Source organism: Sorex araneus, chromosome 5 (assembly GCF_027595985.1).
Source record: "Sorex araneus isolate mSorAra2 chromosome 5, mSorAra2.pri, whole genome shotgun sequence".
NCBI classification, from domain to species: Eukaryota; Metazoa; Chordata; class Mammalia; order Eulipotyphla; family Soricidae; genus Sorex; species Sorex araneus.
The window spans coordinates 196,245,659-196,272,497 of NC_073306.1; the positions used below are offsets into that span (position 1 = coordinate 196,245,659).

General features: G+C 37.1%; 1 protein-coding gene across 2 annotated transcripts in view; it reads right to left on the reverse strand.

Annotated features, from left to right (window-relative positions):
• Positions 1-26,839, reverse strand: part of ADAMTS3 (ADAM metallopeptidase with thrombospondin type 1 motif 3) — a 231,854-nt gene that overhangs the window by 46,098 nt on the left and 158,917 nt on the right. For both annotated transcript variants that reach the window (XM_004617908.2, XM_055138716.1), the window contains exon 5: positions 17,647-17,846. In XM_004617908.2, the coding sequence (XP_004617965.2) occupies positions 17,647-17,846 (200 nt within the window). The remainder of the gene's footprint in view (positions 1-17,646; positions 17,847-26,839) is intronic.

Consider the following 26,839-nt stretch of genomic DNA (forward strand, 5'->3'; position numbering starts at 1 on the left):
TCTTAAGTAGAAAGCTAACCACCCTGGGGGGAGGGAGTAAGGGGAGGGAAAAGACGCGGAGGGGTGGGCACTGGAACATGTTCGAGGGAAACAGATACTCTTGAGGAGGGCGTGGCTTTATGCATGGAGTGTTTTATGAGTGAAACCCTATTATTAACAGTACTGAAAAGCACAGTTTCTAAAATTAAACAAAATTAAAAAAAAATCTAGTGGAGCTAAACAGAACACTTTCAAAGCCAAGGTATTAAATGTAGACCAAAGGTATATTTATTGGGTTTGTAAATTGAACAAAATGGAAAGAACAGCTAAGATGGAGGTAAAAGACATAAATAAAATTAGTATATCTTAAATATTTATAGTTTAAACAAAGGGCTGGAGGGATAGCACAGCGGTAGGGCATTCACTTTTCACATGGCCAACCCGTGTTCGATTCCTCCGCCCCCCCTCGGAGAGCCCGGCAAGCTACCGAGAGTATCATGCCTGCCTGGCAGAGCCTGGCAAGCTACCCGTGGCATATTGAGTATGCCAAACACAGTAACAACAAGTCTCACAATGAGAGACATTACTGGTGCCCGCTTGAGCAAATCGATGAGCAAGGGGATGACAGTGACAGTGACAGTTTAAACAAAAACACGATTCTTTTTAAAGGGAAAAATGCAGGTGCATGTAGTTATATTTACAAATATACATACAAACAAATATAAAAGAATAAGACCCAATTTAATATTTGTATTAGGTAAGCCAAGAAGGTTTCAAGAAAAATCTGCAGTGTTCTATTGCATTGCACAGCTCTACAAATAGCTCATGCTCAGGTTGTCCAATACAGCCAGCACTGAGTTATTCTTTATTCTGGACTGCATAAAAAGAGTGATGATAATGTAATGAGAGACTATCAAAGCTCCAGGAGTCTAGAAACTGTGCCACATAAGGAATGGTTGGGAGGTCTTTAAGGCTAAGAAACTAAGTGCTTAGACACCCTAACACCAGACACTCACTGTCCAAGCTGACATTTCGGTTCAACCTCTCATTGCTTATGTAGTCTTCATCGCTGTGAGACTGAATTGAATGAATATAATTCATTAAACCTCATAGCTTAGGCAAGAGCTAAATGATTAAACTCATGAGCACAAGTTACTCAGAAGTCTTAAGTGAAGAAGAGGGATATTTAAATCCTTAGGGTGTTGGAATGAGAAAACTTAGAAAGGAAATTTAATGGCTGCCATATGAGAGAAATATTTGATTTCTTCTTTATAGCTGGAGCAATAGCACAGCAGGTAGGGCATTTGCCTTGCACATGGTCGACCCAGGTTCAATTTCTCTGCCCCTCTTGGAGAGCCCGGCAAGCTACTGAGAGTATCCCGCCCACATGACAGAGCCTGGCAACCTCCCCATGGTGTATTCAATATGCCCAAAACAGTAACAAGTCTCACAATGGAGATATTACTGGTGCCCATTCGAGGAAATCGATGAATAATGGGACATCAGTGCTATAGCGCTACTATTTTTTATAGCTACAAAAAAATTTAAGACCCACGGGTTTACATTAGAAGAAAATTTGAGATAAAATCTGTGGTATATTCTGGCCTTTATGGTCATGGGCAGTTTCTTTTATCTACTTCATACTCCTACTTCATACTGCTTAAATGAAGAGCATATTGCCAGATCCAATTTCTGGATAATTGACTGATAAGAAGTTTCTACCATTATAATTCCAATTTAAGTACAAAGTTCAAAGAGACCTGTCATTAGCATATTCATTCAGAGACTCCTGGACACACTAAGAGATTTAAGGAAGGCAGCAGGTTACAGACAGCACCAAGACTTCCTACTCTGCATTGTGTGAACTTAATGCAATGGAAATGCAAATATACTTAGTATTCTTTTTTTGGTTTACAAAAAGGCTAAAAAAGCAGTATCAGTAAATAAGCAAAACACTAGAACAATAAACTAAACTAAAAATAAGCTGTTCCGTGAAAGTACATTATCTTCTGGAGGAGAGGTAATAAGTGTGAGAAAGAACAATGGTCACTTTTATGTTGCAGGAAATTATAGACTCATAAAATGAATTAAAAGGGGGTATTAAGAATAAATATTCAGTGATGCTTGAGTTAGCACCGGATAAATTCATTTGTACTTGGTAAACTTTGCAATCAATATGGCTATTCTTTTCCATGTTACTCCATTTTATGATACAGGAAAAAATTTAATTAAGTTAAAACAGATAAAAATAAAGAGGAGATATGGGTGAAATCAAACACACATTGATTTTTCTTTAAAAAGAAGTTTTTAATGCACAAAAGGAAAAGGAGAGAAAGCAAGAAGGAAAGTGCTTCCCATAGAGGGAAGCTGCAGTAGGGGATGGGGTGTTCGGGATGGTGGGAGAGAAACAGGGGACAGTGGTGGTGGGAAATGTACTCAGGAGGAGGGATGGGTGACTGAAACATTGCATGTATGAACAGCTTTGTGATAGTCTATCTCACAGATATTCACTTAATTTTTTTTTTTAAAGTAATGTGGTGGGACTGGAGTGATAGCACAGCGGGTAGGGCATTTGCCTTGCACTCGGCTTGCACGCAGCTGACCTGGGTTCAATTCCCAGCATCACATATGGTTCCCTGAGCACCGCCAGGAGTAATTCCTGAGTGCAGAGAGCCAGGAGTAATTCCTGTGCTTCACCAGGTGTGACCCAAAAAGGAAAAAAAAAAAACTAAAAAAGTAATGTGGCATTCATGCCCAATTCAATCAGTTTAATCAATGGCTGAATAAATAGCAGTACTCATACACACACACAAAAAAATGTTTTGAGAGTAGGTGATTCACAATGCTATACACCCTGCAGATGGCAGTATCGGCATTTTAGAAAACATGAAGGAGAGCTGTGCAATACACCTGAACCTGTTTATACAGCTGGTGGTGTCTACCTTTCCCTATATTTATATACAAATAAAATAACTTTAAAAGTAAATAAGAGGGGTGGGGAGAATAAAAGTAAACAAGAATTTAAAAATATTCAAGCCTTCCAAAAACATTGAGTCATTTGACTCTCAGAGAAAAAAATAAAGATATCAAAGGCACTTTTATTTAGATTGTTCTGCAATGCCAGCTGATTAAAATGCTGTGTAAGAGATACAAAGATCATGGATACAAATTAATCATAAATTTTAGCAATCAACAAATGATACATGGAAAGAAATAAAAGCTTATAATGCCAAATGAACCAGTGAATGTCTGGATAAAAAAAAAATCTATGCGTTAATAAGGTAATTTTGCAATATTTGGTGGCCAGGAAAGCATATTCCCTCCAAAGGAATAACAGCATCAGACAGCCAATGTTATATAGAGCTTTTCAGAGCATGTTTTAAATATTTGATCTATGTTAATTCAAGTAACCCGTGCTGCAACTTTAGAGATATCATTTTTTTCTTTATATCTAAAGAAGCTGATTTCCTTGAGAAGTTACTTACACTGCTTCAAGTCATACAGCTTCTACACAAAAGAAAGAATGAAAAAATTAGCAGTCTTACTCCAGAATTCTTAGTTTTTACCATATTGCTACATTTCTATAGCACACAGAACTCTACTATGCCCAGCAAATCCTACTTTAAAGTAAGCAGTGGTGAATGATTAACGAACCCTAAATGTAAAACCTAATGTAAAAACATTAGGAGAAAGAACTTAAAACCTTCACTTCCCTGGGCCAGGGCAATAGTACAGCGGGGAGGGTATGCCTTGCACGCTGCTGATCCGGGTTCGATACCTGGCGTCCCACGTGGTCCACTGAGCACCACCAGGTGTAATTCCTGAGTGCAGAGTCAGGAATAACCCCTGAGCAACACTGGGTGTGGGCAACAACAACAACAACAACAATAACAACACACACACAAAACTACCAAAGAAACAAACAAAAAACTTCACTTCCTTCTATTCCATAATCCTTCTTCATATAAATTTAAAAAATGAGAAATTAGACTCTGAGTTTACTACAAATAAGGACTTTATAATGATTGATATAGTGGGACTCTACAAAAAACGCTGCGAAAATAAAGAGGGGATAGAGAAGATCACTGGAGAAAGAGATTGAGGTGAAATATTGAAATTTATAGTGTTATGAGGGGTTAGAAACAAATCCCTGAAAAAGAGATTGAGATAGAAATATTGACATCTGTAGTGACTGTTTTGAACTTTAAAAAGAGCATTAAGTATTAACATTTTTAAAAACTAAGGACTTAAGACTACATAAGAAAATCAAAATTTGTGCAAGACTCAATACCCGTTTCACAAGAAGAGGCAAGCTACGAGAGGCAGGGTAGATTTTCTATGAGTTGTTCACGGTTGAACTCAGAGTCCTTATTAAATTACACAAAAGAAGGGGGCAAACAGAGCATTAATTCAATTTTCAGATGACCTTAAATTGGAAGAGGTTGCCAATAATATCGGTGTTGATGGGGGAGGTACAACCAAATCAAGTATTCCTTTCCTTGAAAGGAAAATTCCTTCCAGGTTTGTTCCCGGATGGGACAATTTCTCCCAGGACATTTCCCTGGCAGGACAATCTGACCTGCTTTGTCAGACTAGCTGATGAACAGCTTTGTTTGGCTTTTAACAACCAACCTTCATTTTCCTTTCAGATCAGAGAATTAAGTCTTGGGAGCCAGTGTTGCTCAGTGGTTAAGCTCGGGAATTCTGCAGCTAGACTTCCTGGGCTCTTAATAATGATACTTTATTAAGAAGATAAGGCATGTTCCTTATCTTCGTGCCTGGATTTCTGATGTGCAAAATAAGGTCACTGTAGCACTACTGTCTTTATAGGATTGTTGAGAGAAATAATAATTTCATACATACACAAAGAGAAATAAAAAGGGAGATGGGGGAGAGAGAGCTTAAAGTGACTTGCCTTGCAAATAGAGGAAAAAAATTATTAGCCATCATCAGAACAATTATTCATATAAAAGCAACTAAGTGGAACAAAGGTATAGTTTTTAAAGATACACTCAGTAATGTAAGTAATGACAAGATGATTTTGGAAGGATATAATTCTAAACTGGACTGAAGAAAATGTATTACTCTATCCACAATTATCCAACTATCTTTCAAAGCACTAAAAGTTCCAAGCATGTACCTACTGTATTTGGGTTTGCATCTTTCAACCTTATATTCCTTTTACCCAGAATAAGATTATTTTTCCAAACCAGTCAAATCATCTTCCTTTTTTTTTTTTTTTTGCTTTTTGGGTCACACCCAGCAATGCTCAGGGGTCACTCCTGGCTCTGCACTCAGGAATTACCCCTGGCCGTGCTCAAGGGACCATATGGGATGCTGGGAATGGAACCCGGGTCGGCCTCGTGCAAGGCAAACACCCTACCCGCTGTGCTATCACTCCAGCCCCTCATCTTCCTTTAATGCTAATCACAGATTAATAATTAGTGAACGTATGACAGTTTTATTAAATACTGTCTGGAGTCTCCATGTGCCCAGTAGTCTAGGAGTCAGGTCCCTAGACTAAGTAGTATTAAAAGTAGCAACAACAACAACCATAATAACAATGTAGTTGGAGACTGTCTTCATTGTGAATATATTTACTATGTAAAATAGAATAGGAGCACAGAAGCATATAAAAGGCATGAAAACAAAATTATTTCAAATGGGAATAGGTGCTGTAAAGAACCAGGTTGAACAATGAGACAAAGAGGGTAAAGAAGAATTTAATTCAACAGTCAGAGCAGGGAGATGTAGGGACAAGGATATGGGTGTGTATCTGTTTGGAGGATAAGCAATCCCCCAAAAGGGAGAAAAAGTATAAAAATTAGTATCACTTGTATCACTGTCTTCCCGCTCATCGATTTGCTTGAGCGGGCATTAGTAACGTCTCCATGGTGAGACTTGTTGTTACTGTTTTTGGCATATCAAATATGCCACGGGGAGCTTGCCAGGCTCTGCTGTGCAGTGAGATACTCTCGGTAGCTTGCCGGGCTCTCCCAGAGGGGCGGAAGAATCAAACCCAGGTTGGCCACGTGCAAAGCAAAAGCCCTGCCGCTGTGCTATCGCTCCAGTCCCATAAAAATTAGTGAAAGCTAAAAACCCTGCAAAGGAGATATCCTTACCACTCCTTGGGAAAGCACTACTTTAGGAGAAAGTGATATCCAGAAAGTTCTACCATTTCCCTCAAAAGTGATTAGCAGGACCCAAATTCAAAAGTCTATGTCATACCAAAGCATGTTCCTCCCTTAGAGATAACTCACCTCTCTTTCTTTTTGTCAAAGTGCTAAGTTTCTAACTCTGTATAAGAACCATTTCACTTAAAACATTTACTCAAAAAAAAAGTGCATATCTCATATTCAGTTCCTTCCTTATCTTGGAGTTAGTGTTCTTCTTTTATTAACATTCTCAATTTTCCTTCATAATGAAAAATAATATGCCCAATTTACAACCACTGTGCTCTTCAATAATACTATTCTGCTCTTTAGCAATATTAGCTTCTTTTTTTCTACCTGCACTGACATCAGTGCCTCAATGTTTTGTTTGCTTCTCTGCAGACTTTCCCAACAATATTTTATCCACGGTTGTTTCTGCAGTTAATATTTAAGAGGCAGTTAATACTGCTGTCTAATTCTAGTAGTAGATATATTTGAAAGCATGTACATATATATGCACTTATATATACACATATATGTATATTTATATATACACATATATGCATATATTATAGATAATATGTATGTATATACACACCTATACATGTTATCTATGGATATCATATTATAGTTTAAGACTAAATCATTTGTGGTAGGTTCAAAAAATGAATGAAAGAGCAAGTAAATAAAAAATCTTTTGAGTATAAGAATGAAATAGTGTTTACCAGATGGGCAAAGGAAAGCAGGGTGGGTAAAACAAGTTAAAGGAGACAAATGTACCATGAGGGCCTGAAATGAGGCTTTTGATGGTAACCACAATGCAATGCACATAGGCAATAATTTATAAAACGATACAATTAAAATCAGCATGATGCTATAAACCTAATGTTTCTTCAATATAAATTTAATTTAAGCATAAAAATAATTTTTATAAAAGAGTAGATCATCCGTTTTTAGGTTTAGGGAATCCCCACCAGTGCTCCGAGCACTGGGGATCCCTCCCAATCATACTTGGCACCCTGGACCAGGATCTGCAGTGCACTTCATGATGTAGCATGATATGGCTTAGACCCAGTTCAAGAACAATACCCAACAATTATGGGGCATAGTGGTTGAGCCATGCAATAAAACTTGGGGCCTCACAAATTCGAGGCATGTTCCTTAACTCCTAAGCTATGTCCCTGCCCACAGATGGTATTTCAATAAGCCTGAGATAGTCCTTCTGTGTTAAGTTGCCTATATTTCTTTTAAGGATCAAAGAAACTTTGGGTAGACCGAGAATAGACAAGTGAGTTACAAGGTTTTAACAAAATCTTCTGGCCCTTAAAATGGTAGAAAAACATGCAAAGCTCGTGTAGAATGCATTCCTTTTCTTCAAAAATGAGAAAGGTGATTCCTTCAACAAGCTAGAAAGCTTTAGGGCCCAGTGTTTTAGGGCCTTGGAGAAAATTAAAGGCTGGAATAAACTTGGGTAAAGGAATTTAAGCAAAATTAAAAGCAAACTCTGGGGCAATAGCAGGGTGTGGATGTCACATCACATACATTTAATCTGTGATGTTGAACTCTCTCCTAGGGCCACAGTAAGAGGACAGTGGGTAGGATGCTCGCATGCAGCCAAGGCAGGTTTGATCTCCAACATCCTACATGGCCACCCAAGTGAGCCAGGAGTGATCCTTGAGTGCAGGACCAGGAGGAAAGCCTGAACACAGCCTCGGTGTGGCCTAAATCCAAAACAAACAAATGCACAAACAAAAAACTCTCTCTTAGAAAGACCAAACCCTGTATGTTTACATAAGAAAGGACTGGACTGACGTGTGTGTTCATTTCAGTTTGTCTCTGTAAACTCATACATTCATACAAACTGGGCATAGTCAAACAGTTAGTTGAGGAAGAAAGTGTAGTGTAAACCACAAAACATGTGAAGCCAGCTTGTTACTGGATTGCCCCCAGTTCTGGCAGCAAGAAACCCAGTGTCTACCAGAGGCTCATCCTCCAAATTATTCTAATACATCTAGGATTCTCTTTTAAACACGACTAAGCAAATCACTAATCATCTTTAAAACTCTTTATGATTCTTCATTAGCAAGGTGAAATATGAACTCCTTAAAATGGCAAATATTTTTCTTGTAAAGTTAGTAACACCTGTTTCCTCTAGTCCTATCTTCTAAATCTCCTCTAAAAAACCCAAAGGCCAGAAACAACCATTGCTGGCAGGGATGTGGTAAAAAAGGGAGCTCTCATTCATGGTCAGTGGGAATGTGCTGTTTCCATAGAGACAGTTGCTACAGAGAATTCTCAAGAAGATAAAAACAGAACTAACACATGATCCATCAATTCCATGCTTGGGCACACCTGTGTTCACTGTACCACTATTTACAATAGCCATGATCTAGAAACAACCCAAGTCCCCAATAATTGAGTAGATGAAGTCACTGTATGTATATATAATGGAATACTACTCATCTATAAGAAAATAATTCTTGCCTTTGCTACAACTTCAATGGAAAAAGAGGATCCATCTTAAGCAGACCAGAAAGAGAAAGACAAATACTGCATGATCTCACCTATGTGGAAGATTAAAAAAAAATGAAGTGAGAGAATAGATAAGGGCTTTAAGCCTTAACACTCAACCAACAGAACTGAATTTATCTAGTGGGACCGGAAAGGAGGAAGGTTTGTTGAGGAGGATATGGTGATGAATTGGGGAGACAAAGAGCCATATAGAAAGGACCTAGAGATAGTGGTAGAGGGATGTGTGCACTTTGGTACTTTGGTGAAAAGTATGATGCAGTAACACTGAATGCATAAAGCATAAATATTAATGCTAATGAGAAATGCTAATGAGAATTTGGGTAGAAGGCATTCTTTCAAGTGACAGTTTTTCACTCAACAAATCCTAAGATGAAGGTATAGACTCAATTCTCTTTAGGGCACTAGAGACTTTAATAGTACAACAGCGCCAGATCACTTCATCACCTTATCCAATGATAAGAAACTTAGCACAGATACCAAAGTGTCGGTAACAGGGAATAGTGACACAGACAGAAAAGAAATTACCCTCTTAACCACAAAATCTGCCTCGTCACATTATCAGAGAGATTCAAATGAAATGTATTGTCTTATTTGACGCTCAGGCAAGTCAATGAATTTTCTTCTCAATAACTTGAATAATATTCTACTAAATCACAAAGATAAGTACAAGAAACACACCACTGTTTTTTTTTTCTTTTTTTGCAACAGACATGCAAACTGCCTGGCTTTCATATAAGTGTAGCCAAATTTAGGTAGAAAAAGCACTGGGCTGAAGGCACTCGGATCTATATGAGCCAAGTCCTAGTTATGCCATCTACTATTAGTCTTCAGACTGTGGAAACGTCACGTAAACTCACCAATGATCATTTTTGGCAAACAGGGACTAAAATGAGTATGACTGGAGACTAGGAATGTTATATAACTCAGGTAAAGTATACAAGATGACACTAAACAAAGGTTAAATGTTAGTTGGTATAGTAAAATCCTCATCGTCAATAATATTAAATCTCTTTTATACATTTTTTAATTGAATCACTGTGAGATACACTATTACAATGTTGTTCACGATTGGGTTTCTATCATATGATGTTCCAACCCCTTTCCTTCACCAGTGTATATTTCCTGCCATCACCCAGTTTCCCTCCCGCCACTCTACCACCCCAGCCTGTCTCTGTGGCAGGCACTTCTCTCTCTCTCTCTTTCTCTCTCTCTTTCTTTCTCTCTCTCTCTCACTTGCTCACTTTCTTGCTCACTTGCTTGCTCTTTTTCCCCCTTTTCTTCTGGGCATTATGGCTAGCAATACAGGTACTGAAAGGTTATCATGTTTATCCCTTTACCTACTTTTAGCACTCAGTCCTTGTCCAGAGTGATCCTTTCCAACTGCCACTATCTTAGTGGCCTTCTCTATTCTAACTGCCCTCCACCCCTCTCTCCACTCCATCACTTATAGGAAGCTGTGAATCAGTAGAACTCAAAGTAGATGGTTTCAAAATTTTTTCTATGATTCTATTTCTAAACAGGGTGGCACAAAAATCTACTTGTTTCTAGATTGCAGCATCCATGTAAACTAACATCATCTAGTGCTGTTCAAGTCAGAAAAGTGTGAATCCCTGGGATTCCTCCCTTTCTCTCAGAGGCCTGTGCCATCCACCGAATCAATAGAGAAGTCTATTGATTCCATCATAAATACATCCTCGTTACTGCAATCACCTTCATCCAATAAATCATCATGTATTTCCTAAACATGAAGACAGATTTCTGGTTATGTCTGTCTTCCTGGTCCCTAAGCCACCCCAATAGAGTTTACAACTGAGGAAATGACCCTCAATGGATAACTGACTAATTCTTTTTAAATAAAGTTCAAGCTTACTCCCTTCTTGTAAAAGGGAGTAAGCTTTTATCTTGCATAAAAACCTTATGCAAGATCCACCTGGCTCCTAAAAATAGACTCAAATCACAATGTCTCTTTTAATAACTAAATTGCATGCCATTGTTTAATGGCTGGTTCTTTCTATTTAAGTTTAATTACATCTTCAATTCTTCGGAGGATTTCTTGACCTTTATAGTTTTGTATAATCTCTTTGAACCTTTTGCACTTTTAGTTCCCTTTCAAGTAATTTCCCATTCTTTTTATATTTCATATCATATATATTATGTTGCTTATGTGATTTACTCACCAATCTCTAATGTAGGGATGGACAGAAAATAAGGTCTTCATTTTTATCACAATACACTTGGTATCTAAAGTTAAATATTTATTAATAGTTGACATCTATTAAAATCTTATAACCTGTGTACTACAATGCATAATTTTGATATACATATGAAACTTAACCATGTACAGCAAATTTAAGGAATAAGTAATCTCTACTAGCATGTAGCCAAGAGGTTTATTTATTTTATACTGAGAATGATTTGTGAAAGTTTCATAAGATAATATTAGTACTGCTGTTGAACAATGAAATATTGCCAGAAAAGATAGAAATGGGAAACCCAGGGAGAAAGAAATAAGAGAAAGGATGCGGTTATGGAGAGACCAAAGAATAAAACCATGGAAGTGGATTTTATTGGTCATGACATCTACTACCCATTGCTTTGTTCCTGTACACAAGAGAAATTGTGTAAATATGAGCTTTTCTGAAACTGATTATCTTATTTCTTCTGATCAACAAAGGTCACACTAAGTGTCCGACAGTGTACTGCTTCTTTCCTCATCTAAAAAATGAACAGAAATTTCTTCTTGAGCCCCTTCCAAGTGGAAAATCTCACTTTTGGCCTTTCTTTTATACTACATCCATTGTGAGGACAGAAATCTTATTATTGCATCATTAATTTTTTTATTGTTTAAAAAATGAATAAGCATATGGAATTTTACTTAAATAACATTAGTTTTACATTTTTCCTAGAAGTTATAATATGTGTAGATTTCAAATTTTGATACTAATTTATTGATATAATGATATCACTGTCATCCCATTGCTCATCAATTTGCTCAAGTGGGCACCAGTTGGCATATCGAATATGCCACAGGCAGTTTGCCAGGCTCTTCCATTTGGGCAAGATACTCTTGGTGGCTTGCCGGCCTCTCCAAGAGGGCGCAAGAATTGAATCTCGGTTGGCTGCATGCAAGGCAAACACCCTACCCGAGCTATACTATCGCTTCAGCCTAATTTATTAATGTTCATTAAAACCAACAAAATTTATTTCACAGATGATTAGACTGGGAAGCAAGTTAGGTAGTTTTATTTTAGTTTTAATCTTAGAATATTAAAACTTCTCCTATCTTTCCTTTATCTTATCACAAATGTTAATATTAGTACAAATGTACTGCAAGAGACAAAAATAGGGTCATCATAACATAATTATGTCTTCAGAGATCATAATATGTGTAAAACTTAATATCAAAAGAGAAGTATCAGTAGCTAGTAGATAAATATTAACAAGGTATTGTATTAGCTAAGAGAAATTCTCAGTTCCAAAAGGATGATTAGAAGGAACATATATTTTATATATCTATTTAATTGACTCTCACTTAATAATTTGGTAAAAATATATCCAGTAAGCATGGCAAAATTTTACAGCACCAGCCTGTACTTCTTTCGAATAAAGCTAACATAGTTGTTTTCATGCTTGAATTTATCAAATTCTGTGCTTCTCTATCGGAACCTGCCAAGAATTTCTTTATGTCATTGCAGTATCTTAAACATATTAATACCCATCTATTGTTGATTCAGAGACTAGGTGTTTTTCAGACAATGAAAATAAACACTTTCTAGGGAGTTACATGATTGCTATTTATCTTTTCCTCTTTTGCATTCATTTCCTTAACACTACTTATATATAGCTACCCCTGATTCATTAACTCTACTTGATGCACTACTTTTTTCTTTTATAATCCACAAGCATTGATCATTCTTTCTTCAGTTCTTTGGCTACTTTTTCTCTCAGGCACATAATTTTTGTAAGTTTTCCCACACAATATCTTTTCAGAACTTTCTATTCCAAATAATTGGTCCACTTTCCTGCAGCATCCTTCTTATCTCTTTTCCTTCTTGGCAGTTACTACTACTTAAAATTAAAGATTTATTTCCAAGTGTGTAAGTTTATAACTTTTGTATAAGTTCCAAGAGGGCAGGAAATTTTTTTCTCTGTTCATTACAGTATTCCTTATGCCTGAAACAGTTCTTGCCTATAGTTGGTAATAACTTAGTTATTATAAGACAGGCTCCAGAGATAAGATTCCTAGAAACCTAATCATGTTACAAAATTATAAAACCAAAACTTCTTAATGTTCTAAAATATGATATGTGATCATATCAAACAACTTAAAATGTATCATTTATCTTCTATTTGTGAAACATCAAAACTTGTCAAGAATCTAAGAGTGGAAATTAGTCATGCTGTCTTAAAATATGTTCATACTTATTTATTTCTACTTTATGGACAAGACTTGGAGATACTTCAAGTTCTTTAAAAATAAGAAAACAATAAAAATAAAAGGAAATGGGAGGCATCTAGAACTATCCTTCACTGGTTCACAAAGGAGCCAAAGACATGGAAGGAAGAGGGTACCCCTTCCAATTAATGAGTCATATCAAAATCATCTAGAGCCTATTTATACATGGTCATTTGGGCCTTAGTTCCCTAAAGGAAAGCCCTAATTTACTAAGTTGCCTTTCTTGTGTACAAACTCCTCAGATATGCACAGAAAATCACCCATAAAACAATTGCATTCATATGCAATTACCATTATCATTAGGCAATGGGTGAATAATCTCTGCCCCAAAATGTGGTTAGTTAGCATGAGCAATTTAAAGCAGCATAGAAAAATTATTTTACATTACTCTCAACACATAACAGTATATTTTAAGTTGTTATATTACACTTAAATCATGTGCTTAGATTAGAAAAAAAAACATCAAATTTTCAAAATAAACTACTCTTCCCAATAACCCTTTCTTCTCCTTGTCCCTTTTTTTCTCCTTCTCCTCACATCTCCCTGTTGTTGTTATTTTTGTTTTGTTTGTTTGTTTTGCTTGTTAAAGCAATAGTATTAATTCATTCTCCATCACAATTTCTAGGGGCAAGGAATTTGGGGATGATTTGGCAATGTTGCTCTAACTCTGTGTTAGATCTACATCTTGAATAACCGATCACCTTAGCTAGTCACATAAGGTGGTTGGTTATTCAAGATGTAGATTAGATTCCACTCCAAAGGTGGCTTACTGAACTGGCTGACAAAGTGCTACTTACTGGCTGCTGACTGAGACTTTAGATTTTTCTTCACATGATCGTCTCCATAAAGTAGCTTGAGTGTTCTCACAGTCTGGCTACTTCTCTCCTCTAACACCTTCCTTTCCCCAAATGCATTGGCTGAGATTTTTCTTCGACCATTTCTCTCAATGCAATCAGTTTTTGTCTGTGCCCTGGAGGGGACAGGCTTTGCTTTATCTCTCTCAGTAATAGGTGGCATTAGCTTTGTGAGAGCAAATGATCTGAATAAGAAAGCAGGGCTTTGTGTCTATGCCCATTCTCAGTTACTCTTGACAACAAAACCAGCTCAGGGAGGTTAGCACTCTTATTTCTTCCAATTCACCCAGGCTGCCGGGCTGCTCAGGTCCAAGAGACTGAGGACTCTGGCTACCACAGTAACCTAGTCCATGTTCTGTATCAATCTCAGCACACTTTGAAGTATTTTCTGCCATGCAGGAAAATCAAGGGTCCTGACTTGGGAATAGGAGACTGGAATCCTTAATTGGATCTCCCACAAACTGGCTCTTTCATTCCTGGAAAGCCCCTGCCTGGGTTTGATTCATAGTAGATACTTGCGAAATCTGTAGTTCCTTCCTGATACACAATCAGCTTCCTATTTCTTTTTCGAGTTGAATTGGGGAGAAAGAACAGATTGTGGGAAGGTCTCTCAGTTCTTCGAGAAGAAATGTGAATGGCTTGTCTTCAAAACACTTTCTCAGTTGCAGGCATTCTATTCTCTGTCTCCTTCCATCTTTAGACTCTCCTGGCATCTTACTGGGCTGAAACGGAGGCATTGAGAAGTTGCTTCTCCTAATACCAAGGAATAGCAATAGTACTCACCTTGCAGTACTAGGAACAAACCGGAAGCTAGAAATACCTCCCATTCCATTTTAGGCTACTGTCTCCTTCACATTTTGTTTGTTTCAGCACAGGGGAGGGATATCTCACTGTCCACTACCTTGATACGTTCACCAACCAGAAAACTCCGTATTATCTTCTTTCAGTGTCCACCCTCACCATGTCATAATTAATTAAAAATGCTTTTACAAATCTTGCATAATTTTACAAATTCACCTCAGTTTATTAACATTGTAATATCAGTTTCCTCTAAAGGAAAAAAAAATGGCGATAATTCCTATGTGGCAATATAGCAATATACTTTTGAAAATATGACTCAATAGAGACCAATTTACTTCTTAAACACTGCCTTCCTCTGTCATTTATTTCTTTGCTGAGTATTCAACTAAGGTAAAGTGTCAGATGAGATTAAGGAATTAAGCTCTTAATCAAGGCAAGGAGATAGACTTACTCCCTCCCCACTTTCTGCCCCATACCCAGTGGTCTGCTAATCAGGGGTGACTTCTGGCTTTGCCATCAAGGGTCTCTTCTAGAAGTGCTGAGGGTTATACCCAGGGTTTGTATGTGCAGACACATCTCCAGCCTGTTGAGCTTTCTCCAGGGGCCCAAGAGAGAATGGTATCAATTTTCTTCCACCACTTCTGCCTAAGCCTATGTGACAAGTGAAGAGCACATCTGTGTTTAGGTAGGGAGGACTCTAGTTTGGTCAGAATGACTTCAGAGGACTAAGGGAAGTCAGGAAGCTCTGCAGGCATAGGAGATGACATTAACGCAACACTGCTAGCTAAGAAAAGGAGCCGAGTTGCTTGGCTTCCAGTTTCTACGAGGCAGTTTCATTTGAGTATCATTATTGCTTTACTTCTTGCTTCCAACTCTTACCTATTTGATAAATTTGAGACAGGTAATATTAGTGATTTGGATCTAACAGTCTGGAAAAGGGCAAGGAATAGAGTACAGGAGGTGAGGTACGAGAGGAAGAGATTCAGTCTTCGATCCTTCATCCTTCAAGCTGCCTATTGGGCAAATTATCCAGTTGAGAAGAATGGGTGAGGCATGAGTAAAGTTGTCTGACTTAGAATAAGATGTTGAAACCTTAGCACAAGTTTACGTTTTAGATTTGATTCATCATAACCAGAACTTTGGCCTCTTTTCCTAAATCCCAGTTTAATTTTCTCAACACTTGGCCATTGGATGATTATTATTGCATCTCCCTTTTAAAGTCTTATAGGATTTATAAACTAGTACCTCCAATATGTCTTCATGATAGCAAGCTTTTCTAGTTCTATTTTAAACTTGCTCACGTTATTTTCTTTTACTACAAATTTTGAATTCTGTGTGGATAAGTTTTGTAACAAATTTCTGCTGTATTACCCCAAGAACCTGTTGTGTTTCTGATTACCAGTTGGGTTCTTAATAAATCTGTACTGATTGACTTCGCTCTTAGTGGCAGAAGAAAAACATTTCAGAGGCAGAATGAATGAAGCAAATGGGAATGGTGTCTCTGTAAAAATTTTTGAACTATAATACTTTTTGTGTGTGATACTGGGAAACAAACTTAGGAAGAAGATGAAGGATGAGTTCTACTGCTGAATTATACCCCCAGGACTTTCTATAGAAATATTTAAGTTCTAGATAACTTTGGAAGTAAATTCCATGTAGAAAAATTAAAACGTAAGTTTGTACTTCCACATATGTACACAACTCTTTTACATGTGCATGTCTTGCATATACTCAATTTCTCAACATCCTTAGCAAGGTTATTATTAATCTTCTCATTAAATTTATGGGAGATTAGAGCAAACATGAAGAGGTTATAACAATATGCTCATTTCATATTGAACAAGTAATACAAAAGCAACCATTAATAGTTGAAGATCTTCATACAATTCACAGGGATAGTGCCACACCAGCAGGACCTTGAGGACCACTGGAGGTGGCCCAATCCTCATTTCAAATTTTTTAAAAGTAATAAAGAACAAACTTAAAGATCCCTCACTTTATGAGGGATCGCATAAACTGCAGCATATCACTGTGCCAAGATTTGAGTATATTCTGAAATGATTACCTTCATTAGTATAATGAAATGACATTGAAAATTATAGCTCTTGCTCAAAAGTTCTAACAATAAGTTTGCACAGAGCCATTATCAGACCTAAGTCTGTCTTTGTCTTCCTAGAAGCAGATGGTCTGAAATAATTGTCATCCTTCATTGTCTACATCAAGGCAGGTAAATGCAGTCTTGAGAGTTTTGATTTTCCTCAGAATGAAATGAAAATCAAACATCAAATTTCCATTCTTGTTTTCCTCTAGAAAACTAGATGATTAACCAAAAACAAACAAAAAACAAACCCCCAAAAATCCACTTTGCTTCACGCTTTCTTTATTTTTGCTTTTGTGTATGTGAGTTAGTCAGAAATATTTGAATTTGATGGCATTATGTGCACATTTTGGATGTAAGACCATTCTGGGAAGTATTTGCATAACTTTGAAAAGATACCAAGAAAAAAGAAGTGTATTGGGACCTGGGAGATAATACAGTGGGTAAGGAGCTTGCCTTGCATGCAGCTGACCCAAGTTCAATCCCTGTCACCATATAAGATATAAGGTCCCTTAAGACCATCAGGAGTGATCCTGGAAAACAGAGTCAGAGTCAGATACAGGTGTAAGCCTTGAGCACCACCAGGTGAAGTTCCAAAATAAAAGAGAGAGAGAGGAGAGCAGAGAGAGAGACAGGGAAAGAGACAGAAAGAGAGACAGGGAGAGGGAGAGGGAGAGAGAGAGAGAGAGAGAGAGAGAGAGAGAGAGAGAGAGAGAGAGAGAGAGAGAGAGAGAGAGAGAGAGTTGAAAAGTTCCGATTGGAGCCATCACTCACAATGTTCATCAGGGTGAGGAGGTAGTTTTGCACATGTTCTTTGCCATGGAAACGGACCACAGAGTCATCCACACCCAGCAGCACCTCGATGTTGTAATCATTTTCTCCTGCGTGTCTTCGGTGTCTCATTGTCTCATTCAGCTGCTGGTCAATGTTGCTATAAAGAGTTCCAAGGTCACCAAGGCCTTCCAGATCTGAATCTATTTGACAAACAAAGAGAACTCAAAAATTTCCGTTTCTCTCAATGGACATTCTAAAGAATTTACCGTACTCATAGAGAAACTGACTTTTAGTTGATTTTTAAATATTAAGCTTATGTATATGGTCAGAGACATCCTAAAAATTTAATGTAAGAGAGTAACACAGGAGGTAAGTAAAAGCAGAGACCCACACAAAACTGAATATTTCATGGGGATGAGTATATTACTCTCTCTTTAGTTGTATCCCCATAGTAAGCATATAAGTACAGGGAACATGCTGGTTAAGTGATCAAGTAAATTTTAAAAAAGAGCTAATTGAATTGATAAGTTTACAGTGTATTTCTGTTATTGTAATCATGGAGGGTAGAATTTGTATTTTCTGTAAATTTATATCAGTCCTTTCCCTGGTAGCCATACATTAAAAACCAAATTACAGCATGGAAACACAACAGCAATTAGTGTTATGATTCTAGGACACCACATACTACTTTATTTCTTCTTCTTACAGTCATCTAATGAACGTTACAAAATAAAAAGTGGAAATACCAGGAATAATCACTTACTACTCTCTTTCTCCACACCTGTGCTAGTCACTATCTGAATAACATGCTATCTTAGTTGCTATAGCTCTCAATCTAATAAACACCGAATAAGGAGTAAGAAAATTACGATATCAAAACAAAAATTAAAATTCACAGAATTTATGAAGCTAAAAAATTTAATTTGCATTTTCAAAATGAACATTTCATATCAATCATTCCATCTGCCCATATATACTCACATAAAATACATGACACATACAAGGGAGAAATACATGTAAAAAATCCATGTAAATCTACTATACATCTATCAAGAGAGTAAAAAGAGCATTCCCAGTTACTAATTAGATTATTTCCTTTATATTACTATAACTTTGGTGGAAGTACTTTGAAAAACTGAAAAATAAAAGATTTGACTACTAAAAGAAAAAAAGCATTATTAAAATTCCTAATATAAAACAGAAAGTATATTTATTTCCATTTCAAATATATAAAGTCTGGAAAGGATTTTATTTTACAAACTGCCTTGATGTCTAAAACAGCCACATATCAAAAACAAGCTTGACAGAGCCATTTCTGACTCATGCTTTACATGAAGGTTTATTTAGTGCTGTGCTTCGGCCCGTATGCCATTTGAATCAGTGTTGGACATTAATGAATAGTCATTTTCCTTTCCACCTTCGTGGTTTAGTAACATTTTGGGTAAAGGAGAAAGTGTCTCGTGGCTAAGAAGATTGATGACTAAACCCTGGCCACAAGGGGTTAGAAGTAGTAGTGTAGAGATGCCATTCATGCCCTTTCTAACTTAAAAAAAAAATTACACACATATGTGTATATATACATATATATGCATGTATATAAATACCAGCACCCTCCGCTACAAATATGGCCATAAGTCCTGGATATGACTACTTGGTTTTGAAAGCTATATTGTAATTCACCTTAACCCAAGCTCAACTGCTAGATCATTATCGGAGAATTTTCTCCTCATTGAGAAATCACACTGACTCCACAATACATAAATAACTCCTACCACTATCCACATCAAACAGAAAGTTTCCCTCAAAAGTTGTTTTTAAGAGCTAAAAACCCACACTGAGGGCAAGAGACGACACCTGCAAACAGCCTTATTTTTCAGCCTCGTCTTTTTGCATCACTACAAACAATTGTGATAGCTAACACACAACTAGAATTTCATCTGGGTTTCTAGTTGTGAAAATGTCACTTTTTCTTGACAGAATGGTTAGAAAGTATCCCATGGAAATATGCTAACACTGGCATTATATTAAATTTAATGCAGGAATGAAGACAGCTAGGGAGCTATTTCACAAAGAGAGTTCATTCTGCTCTAAATCATCACTGTCTGGGGCCTCTGCATCCTTCTCTATGGAGGGTAAGTTCGGATAGAAAGAGTGGTAGTACAGTAGCAGGGTGCTTGCTTTTCATGAAGCCAACCCACATAAGGCCCCAAGCCCCCCCCCAAACCCCCCCAAGCACAGAGCTAAGAGTAAACCCTGAGGACTGGAGCAATAGTACAGCAGGTAGGGTGTTTGATTTGCACGTGGCTGACCCAGGTTCGATTCCTCCATCCCTCTTGGAGAGCCCGGCAAGTTACCGAGAGTCTCCCGCTCGTATGGCAGAGCTTGGCAAACTACCAGATATGCTATTCGATATGCCAAAACAGTAACAAAAAGTCTCACAATGGAGATGTTACTGGTGCCCGCTCGAACAAATGGATGAGCGAGAGGAGGACAGTGCTACAGTGCTACCTCAGGGTCTGGCCCAAAATCCAAAGAGAGATTCTCTTCTTTCATTGCATGAAGAACTTTTTTTTTCTTTCAACCACTGCCTTTATTCAATGCTGGACAACACTTTCTCTGATTTCTAAATTGGGCATAGAATACATTTTGCCCAATATTTTAAAGAAATAGAGCAGAGTAAGTTCCTGTGTTCTTAATTTTAACATGGAACATTAACTACAAACAATTCTGAGAGTTTTCCATATCTTTAATCATAATGAAGATAAAGTATGCAAGATTTGTAATCTAAATTAAAAATGAGTAGTAGCAAGGGCTTTGTAATGAAACCCACGTGACTTCCAGCCCTGAGACTACCCCATCCTAGCAGTGGTGATTTTCCTTAAGACACCTAAACCTCCTGAGACTGCTCTTTCATCTTTAAAATGGAATAATAATACCTACTCTGCGGGCTTGCTGTGATCATATAAGCAGTGATTATAAAAACATGTGCAGAGTGTTTAGACATACTTGTTGATGAAAAGTGATTGTACTACCAGTATGATGACAAAAGTCTTCTATTTTTTTTCACTCTACATACAATTACATTTTAAACAGAAACCTTGATTTTATTTTAATTTTAATTTTTTGTGGGGGGGGAATTGGGCCACACCCAGCTCTACTCAGGACTCACTCCTGGTTCTGTGCTCAGGGTTCTGTGCTCTAGGGATGCTTAGGAGACCATGTGAAATGGCAGGGATTGAACTCCAGGTCAGCCGTGTGAAGGCAAGAGCCCTACCCACTATACTGGCCCCAGAAACCTGAATCAAAAAAATTTTCCATATATTGTCGGTATCACTGTATCACTGTCATCCCGTTGTTCGTCGATTTACTCGACTGGGCACCAGTAACTTCTCTATTACACTCAGCCTTGAGATTTTAGCAACCTCTCCTTACTCATCTTTCCCAACGATTGGAGGCTCTTTCAGGGTCAGGGGAATGAGACCTATTGTTACTGTTTTTGGCATATCAAATATGCAAGGGTAGCTTACCAGGCTCTGCTCTGCAGGTGGAATACTCTCAGTAGCTTGCTGGGCTCTCCGAGAAGTATGAATATAGGGACAGAAAAAAGAGCAGTAAAGGAACTTTGCAAGAAGCCCTACAACTTCCTGGAAGCTACAAGGTTGCCAGGATGTGTGTTTTCTTCAGGGCAACAATTATTTATCTAGTACTTTGATAGTAAGAGGGATGCAGGAGGGAATATGTGTTATGTTCTCAACTGAAGGAACTTCCTTTTCAGTTATTCTACTGTAAATTTGAGCAAACTCATTTAAACATTAACATAACCCTATAAAAATTAATTAGTTAGTGTTTTTAAAAATAGAAATGAGGAAAAAATATATAATTAGAGAGAAAATCTAAGCTAATAACTTTAGAAAGAATGAGAGTAACAATATCTCCTGCAGAGTACAAAGTAGACACAAGGAGATTAATCTAGAGTGTTTGCTTTCAGTAGTAAATAAAATTAAATCTAAAAAGATGAACTTTTTAATAGATCAAAACTTAACACAAAATTGAAAAGACATAGCTTATACATGGTAGTAATATCCACACAATGCATGCTTACTAAAGAGTCAAACGTGGTAAAGCATCGAAAATAAAGAAATTTCAGCATCTCCTTAGTTATTATCCCTGGGAACTATGGTTGTACTGAATTTATATTCAAAACATAGGTGCATTTATGTCAAGTAGTAGCAGACAATTATATGTGCTTGAATAACTTTCACAAATGTTATTTGTAGCAGATCTATTTAGTGTTCTAAACAATGTCCTATAGTGATAACTGACACCTCCATAAATTTTAAAAGCAGACACGCATTTTGATAAAATTTTAGAAGTCTGTGGATCTAATCCTACCTAACACCATATAGGTATAGAAGCCATCAAAGATAAATATCAAGATAATCAAGCCCAAACACTCCCTAGAAGGTCTGTGTGGTGCTAACAATTGAGAGAAATTGCAGAGGACAGTAAACTAATTCAAGAGACAAAACTGGGTAACATTTTGTATTGGATAATACAAATTACAGCTCTTTAGTGGTTCCCCATGGCCATCATGGTGATACACCTAAGTTAATCAAGGAAAATCAATTGGCCATTGCTGAATATGACTCAAGAGAGTGATTGGTGCTATGAAAATTAAAAGAAAGACTCAGGATTGGGACCATAGCACAATGGGTAGGGCACTCGCCTTGCACGTGTAAGATATGGATTCAATTACAGGGACCCCATAGGGTCCCCAGAGAAATATCAGGAGTGATCCTTGGACACAGAGGCAGGAGTAAGCCCTGAGAATAGCCAGGTGTTGCCCCAAAACAAAATAATCCTCCAACCCCCCAAAGTAAACCACAACAGAAAGACTCAACATCTTGAAAAAAATCTAGTAAAAAATGTCCTGCAATATATAGAGGTGCCACCTTTCCCCAAGTTTTGTTTCAGAATATTGCGTATTTTCCAACTCAAAGAACTTTTAAAACTCAGAGTACATTTTAAACCTCTCAGAAATAGCAAAGGTAAATGCATCTTGATGTTTAGAAACAGTTTTCGATTTCTTTTGAAAACACAACTTTAAAAAACTTACCTTAGGAGCTACTGGAAAAAAAAAAGCATTTCAAAAAGCTTTTACTTGCAGATTTTTGTGTACTTCATAGTTTCCTGATTGTTATATATAAACTGAGAAAAGTAAAAACTTTACTATAAGGTCTGTTTTTATTGGGATGCGATATGTTAGGGGCACACAATCAAATTATATAAATATAGTGTTAGAGTAAAAATAGGATATTCAGTGTTAAATATGGACTGAGCTTGCCAAACATATAGATGGCATGTCCTCTTGATTTTGAACACATGTATACAATACATTTTCAGGATAGAACATAGTGTGTTTAATAATATGCTTAATATGCTTAATAATATTTAGTGTAGTATTAATGATATTATTCCCATGCTTGAAAAAAAAATCCTATGGTACCAAAAAATTGAAGAAAAAGATAAAATATAAAATCGGAAAGATAAAAGTTCTGACTCAAATACACTTGGAGTAGGAATGCAATCTTCAGCATACAGTGTGACAGATGTGGTAAAAATCAACCACCCATATTTAATCTCTCCAATATAAGAAGTAAAAAGGGGATTTTATTTGAGGTGACAATAAACCAACTAAGTTATTTCCAGTCTTCCTTGCCAGTAAAGGCCAAGGAATACTTACTATAAGGAAGCAAAGGAGATAGAAGTAGCTGGGGTCTACACAGTAGATTAGGAGTTAAGATGTTTGCCTTGCATGTAGCCTACCAGGATTTGATCAACTGCACTGAAAATGGTCTGCTGAGCAGAGTCTGGAGTGACTCTGAGCACAGCGCCAGGAGTAAGCTCTGAGCACCTCTGGGTGTGACACCTCTTCCTACAAAAAGGAGAGAGATTTAAGCAGAAGCACTGCTTATACTTAGGTGGCTTCAATGGGCTGGTCCAGAAGGTTTTCACAAAAACTCCTCAAAGGCATCTGAGTCCTCTTGGTAAATGTGCCTTTCGTCGGTCCCCTCACTGCTGTTTCTAACTGCTCGAACATGGACATGGTGGCAGGAGTTTCATGAAGTGATTGTGGAATCGAGGCATGTGCTGACGATGGAGGGTGGCTCTAATGACTGAATCTGCCCACGTCATGCAGTGGAGCTGGCATTTCTGCCCTCAGCCTCCTAGCACTGTGAAGAAGAGCACTTCCACCTGAGCAGCTGTGAATTGACACAGAATCTCGCCCTAATGCATATGACACTAAAAGCATTAATTTCATTGTCTGCACTGACCTACACTCTATTTCCCTTCGGGAATGCAAGTTCATTTTCATGTTAATGAGTGAATGACAAATTGAGACTCATTTCACTTACATGTCTCACAGCAGCTTCTTTATAATTCAGAAAATAAGAATCATACTGGATTTAGAGCAAATAAATGTGGAACAGGGATATATGCGGAAACTTGACATACTTAATAAACAGAAGAGTATTTCGAACACTAAGTGACTTGAATGCCACAAACTGAATTTTCCAACAGTGGGTGGAGACTTCAGGATCAAAGCTAAAAGTATATGTAAGATCCAATCAATATCATCTGTTAACATGAGAAACACAGAAGATATTGTGTTTCTTACACAAAACACAAAACACAAATTTAAACAACTGTGCAGGACCTGTTCATATTATTCAATAAATATCTTTCTACAGATATCTTTTTAGTTTATATATGAGCAATTTCTAAAAAAAGATTCAACAAAAGAATACCTCTATGTAAATAGGGTCACTATTATACCAAGATAGAAAATGATTTTGTAGAAAATAGCTGATAACTTCATCAACTGAAAAATTATATAATTATAGTCAAAGAATTGTATTAGGTCAAATTATGGTATCAAATCTTAAGTTTCATTAAGTACCTTACTTCATTTAAAAGGGAAAAGAGAAACCCTTGAATGAATAATCCTTTCTGTGATTTTCACCAAAATTCCAGCAAAGTATACAAGTTTCCTTTGTTTTCACTATCTTCGTTATCAGATAACAGATGGTGTTTTCAATGAAAAACATTGTACCTATTAAGTTAAAAAATGTTTTTATGCTTTGAGCACCTCATCATTAGCAAACAGATTAAAAATTCATCACAATTTGACTAGCAACAAACATTAAATTTGTCTGGTTGCATTGCTCAAACTAAAAGACATTTCTGGATGGAGAGAAATGTTTCTGAATGCTATAAACTGCATTTGGATTTCTGAAGTTCATTTTATCTGGAGACATTGGCATTGGGAAATGTACATTGGTGAAAGAGCAGGTGTTGAAACATTGCATGACTGACACAAATTTGTAAGTGTATATCTCACTGTGATTCAACTAAAAAATACATTTTTTAAAAAGTCATTTTATCTTCCAAATAAATGAAAACTGTTAAACAAGGCAATACCATTTACATGGCTATACAAATATATGGTCATGCATTTAGGAATAAACAAGAATAGACACTAAAAAAGTGCCTTAGTGTACAATATATAGATACTTCTGACCTTTAATTTTCTATGAAAATTTGAAAAATTTTAGCTGCATTTAAATAAAGTGTATATAGCAATCTGGGAATATTTAAGTTTGTATTACAAGAATTCCTGAGGTAGAATAATTCTTGGGTTAACCAGTTTGTCAGTAGAAAAGTATGCAGAATCTATATTTGGTCCATATTCTGCCATTTTTTTTCTTGTTTGAAGTAGAACAGATTTTATGTGGAGGTTTTCGAAGGTGAGGAGGAAGGGAGGGTGGGAGGGCTGGAGGAAGAGAGAGAGCAAGAGAAAGAGAGAGCAATAGAGAGAGAGAGAGAAAGAGAGAGAGAGAGAGAGAGATGAAGACCACATGGGCACAAGCAGTACATGGACTCTGACACATAGGCATTAATTCTGCCATTCTTGATGTACAAACTTTATCTTCAGATTATTTTGATTATTTCAAAACGACCGTGCCAGTTCCAAAGTCCTATCCAAGTACAAGTCTCACAATGGAGATGTTACTGGTGCCTGCTCGAGCAAATCAATGAGCAACAGGATGAAGTGAAACAGTGATACGGTGATCCAAGTACAACAAATGGTATCTTCATGCATGTCTTTCTAGGGCTAGGCATTTTTCCCCCCAGATGTCAACACCCTTTGATGCATGTTAATTACATGTTTCATTGGCAAGAACTGAACATAAAAATCATTCACAGGGAACAGATACAGAACAGAATTTCAATATCTGTTCTGTATCTGTGAATATTTTTTACATATACGTATGATTCACTTCTCTCAATCAAATGTTTGAGTGTGGACAGGGTTGTTAGACAAAATATAGGAGTCTCTTTTAATTTCACGCCAGAAAATATTTTGTTTCATTCATGGGGACCATGTGCAGTGATGTTCTGAGGCTGCTCCTGGCTCTATACTCAGAGATCTCTGCTCGTGGGGTTCAGGGAACCACATGGAATTCCAGGGACTGAATCCAGGTCAGTCATGAACAAGAGAAGCATCTACCCATTGTACTCTCTCTCTGGCCTCTTACTTTCTTTTAATTTTCAAATTTAAGAGAAACAGCATCTGAAATAGATGCACTGTAGCACTGTTGTCCGTTTGTTCATCAATTTGCTTGAGCAGGCACCAGTAACATCTCTATTGAGAGAATTGTTGTTACTGTTTTTTGGCATATTGAATATGCCATGGGTAGCTTGCCAGACTCTGCCGTGCAGGCGGGATACTCTCGGTAGCTTGCGGGGCTCTCCGAGAGGGATGGAAGAATGGAACCCGGGTTGACCACGTGCAAGGCAAATGCCCTACCCACTGTGCTATCGCTCCAGTCCTTAAATATATGAATGTTCCAAATATTGTGTCATCTATGCCTAGTGCTAAAAATGTAGCTAACCTTTAAAAATTATAACTTAAGTGAGAAAAATTTTATTTTATTTATTAAAATTGACAACTCTAGGTGTGTGGCCACTATCTTTCTTCAGATAGTCCATATACCTCTCTATATTCAGTTATAGCAGTAGGTATTGACCCAGGCATGTCAAAATATCATATTCCATTTTTTTGTTTGTTTGTTTCTAGTAAAACATTAATGGATGGACAAATTACCTAAATCACATCCATGGAGCTACC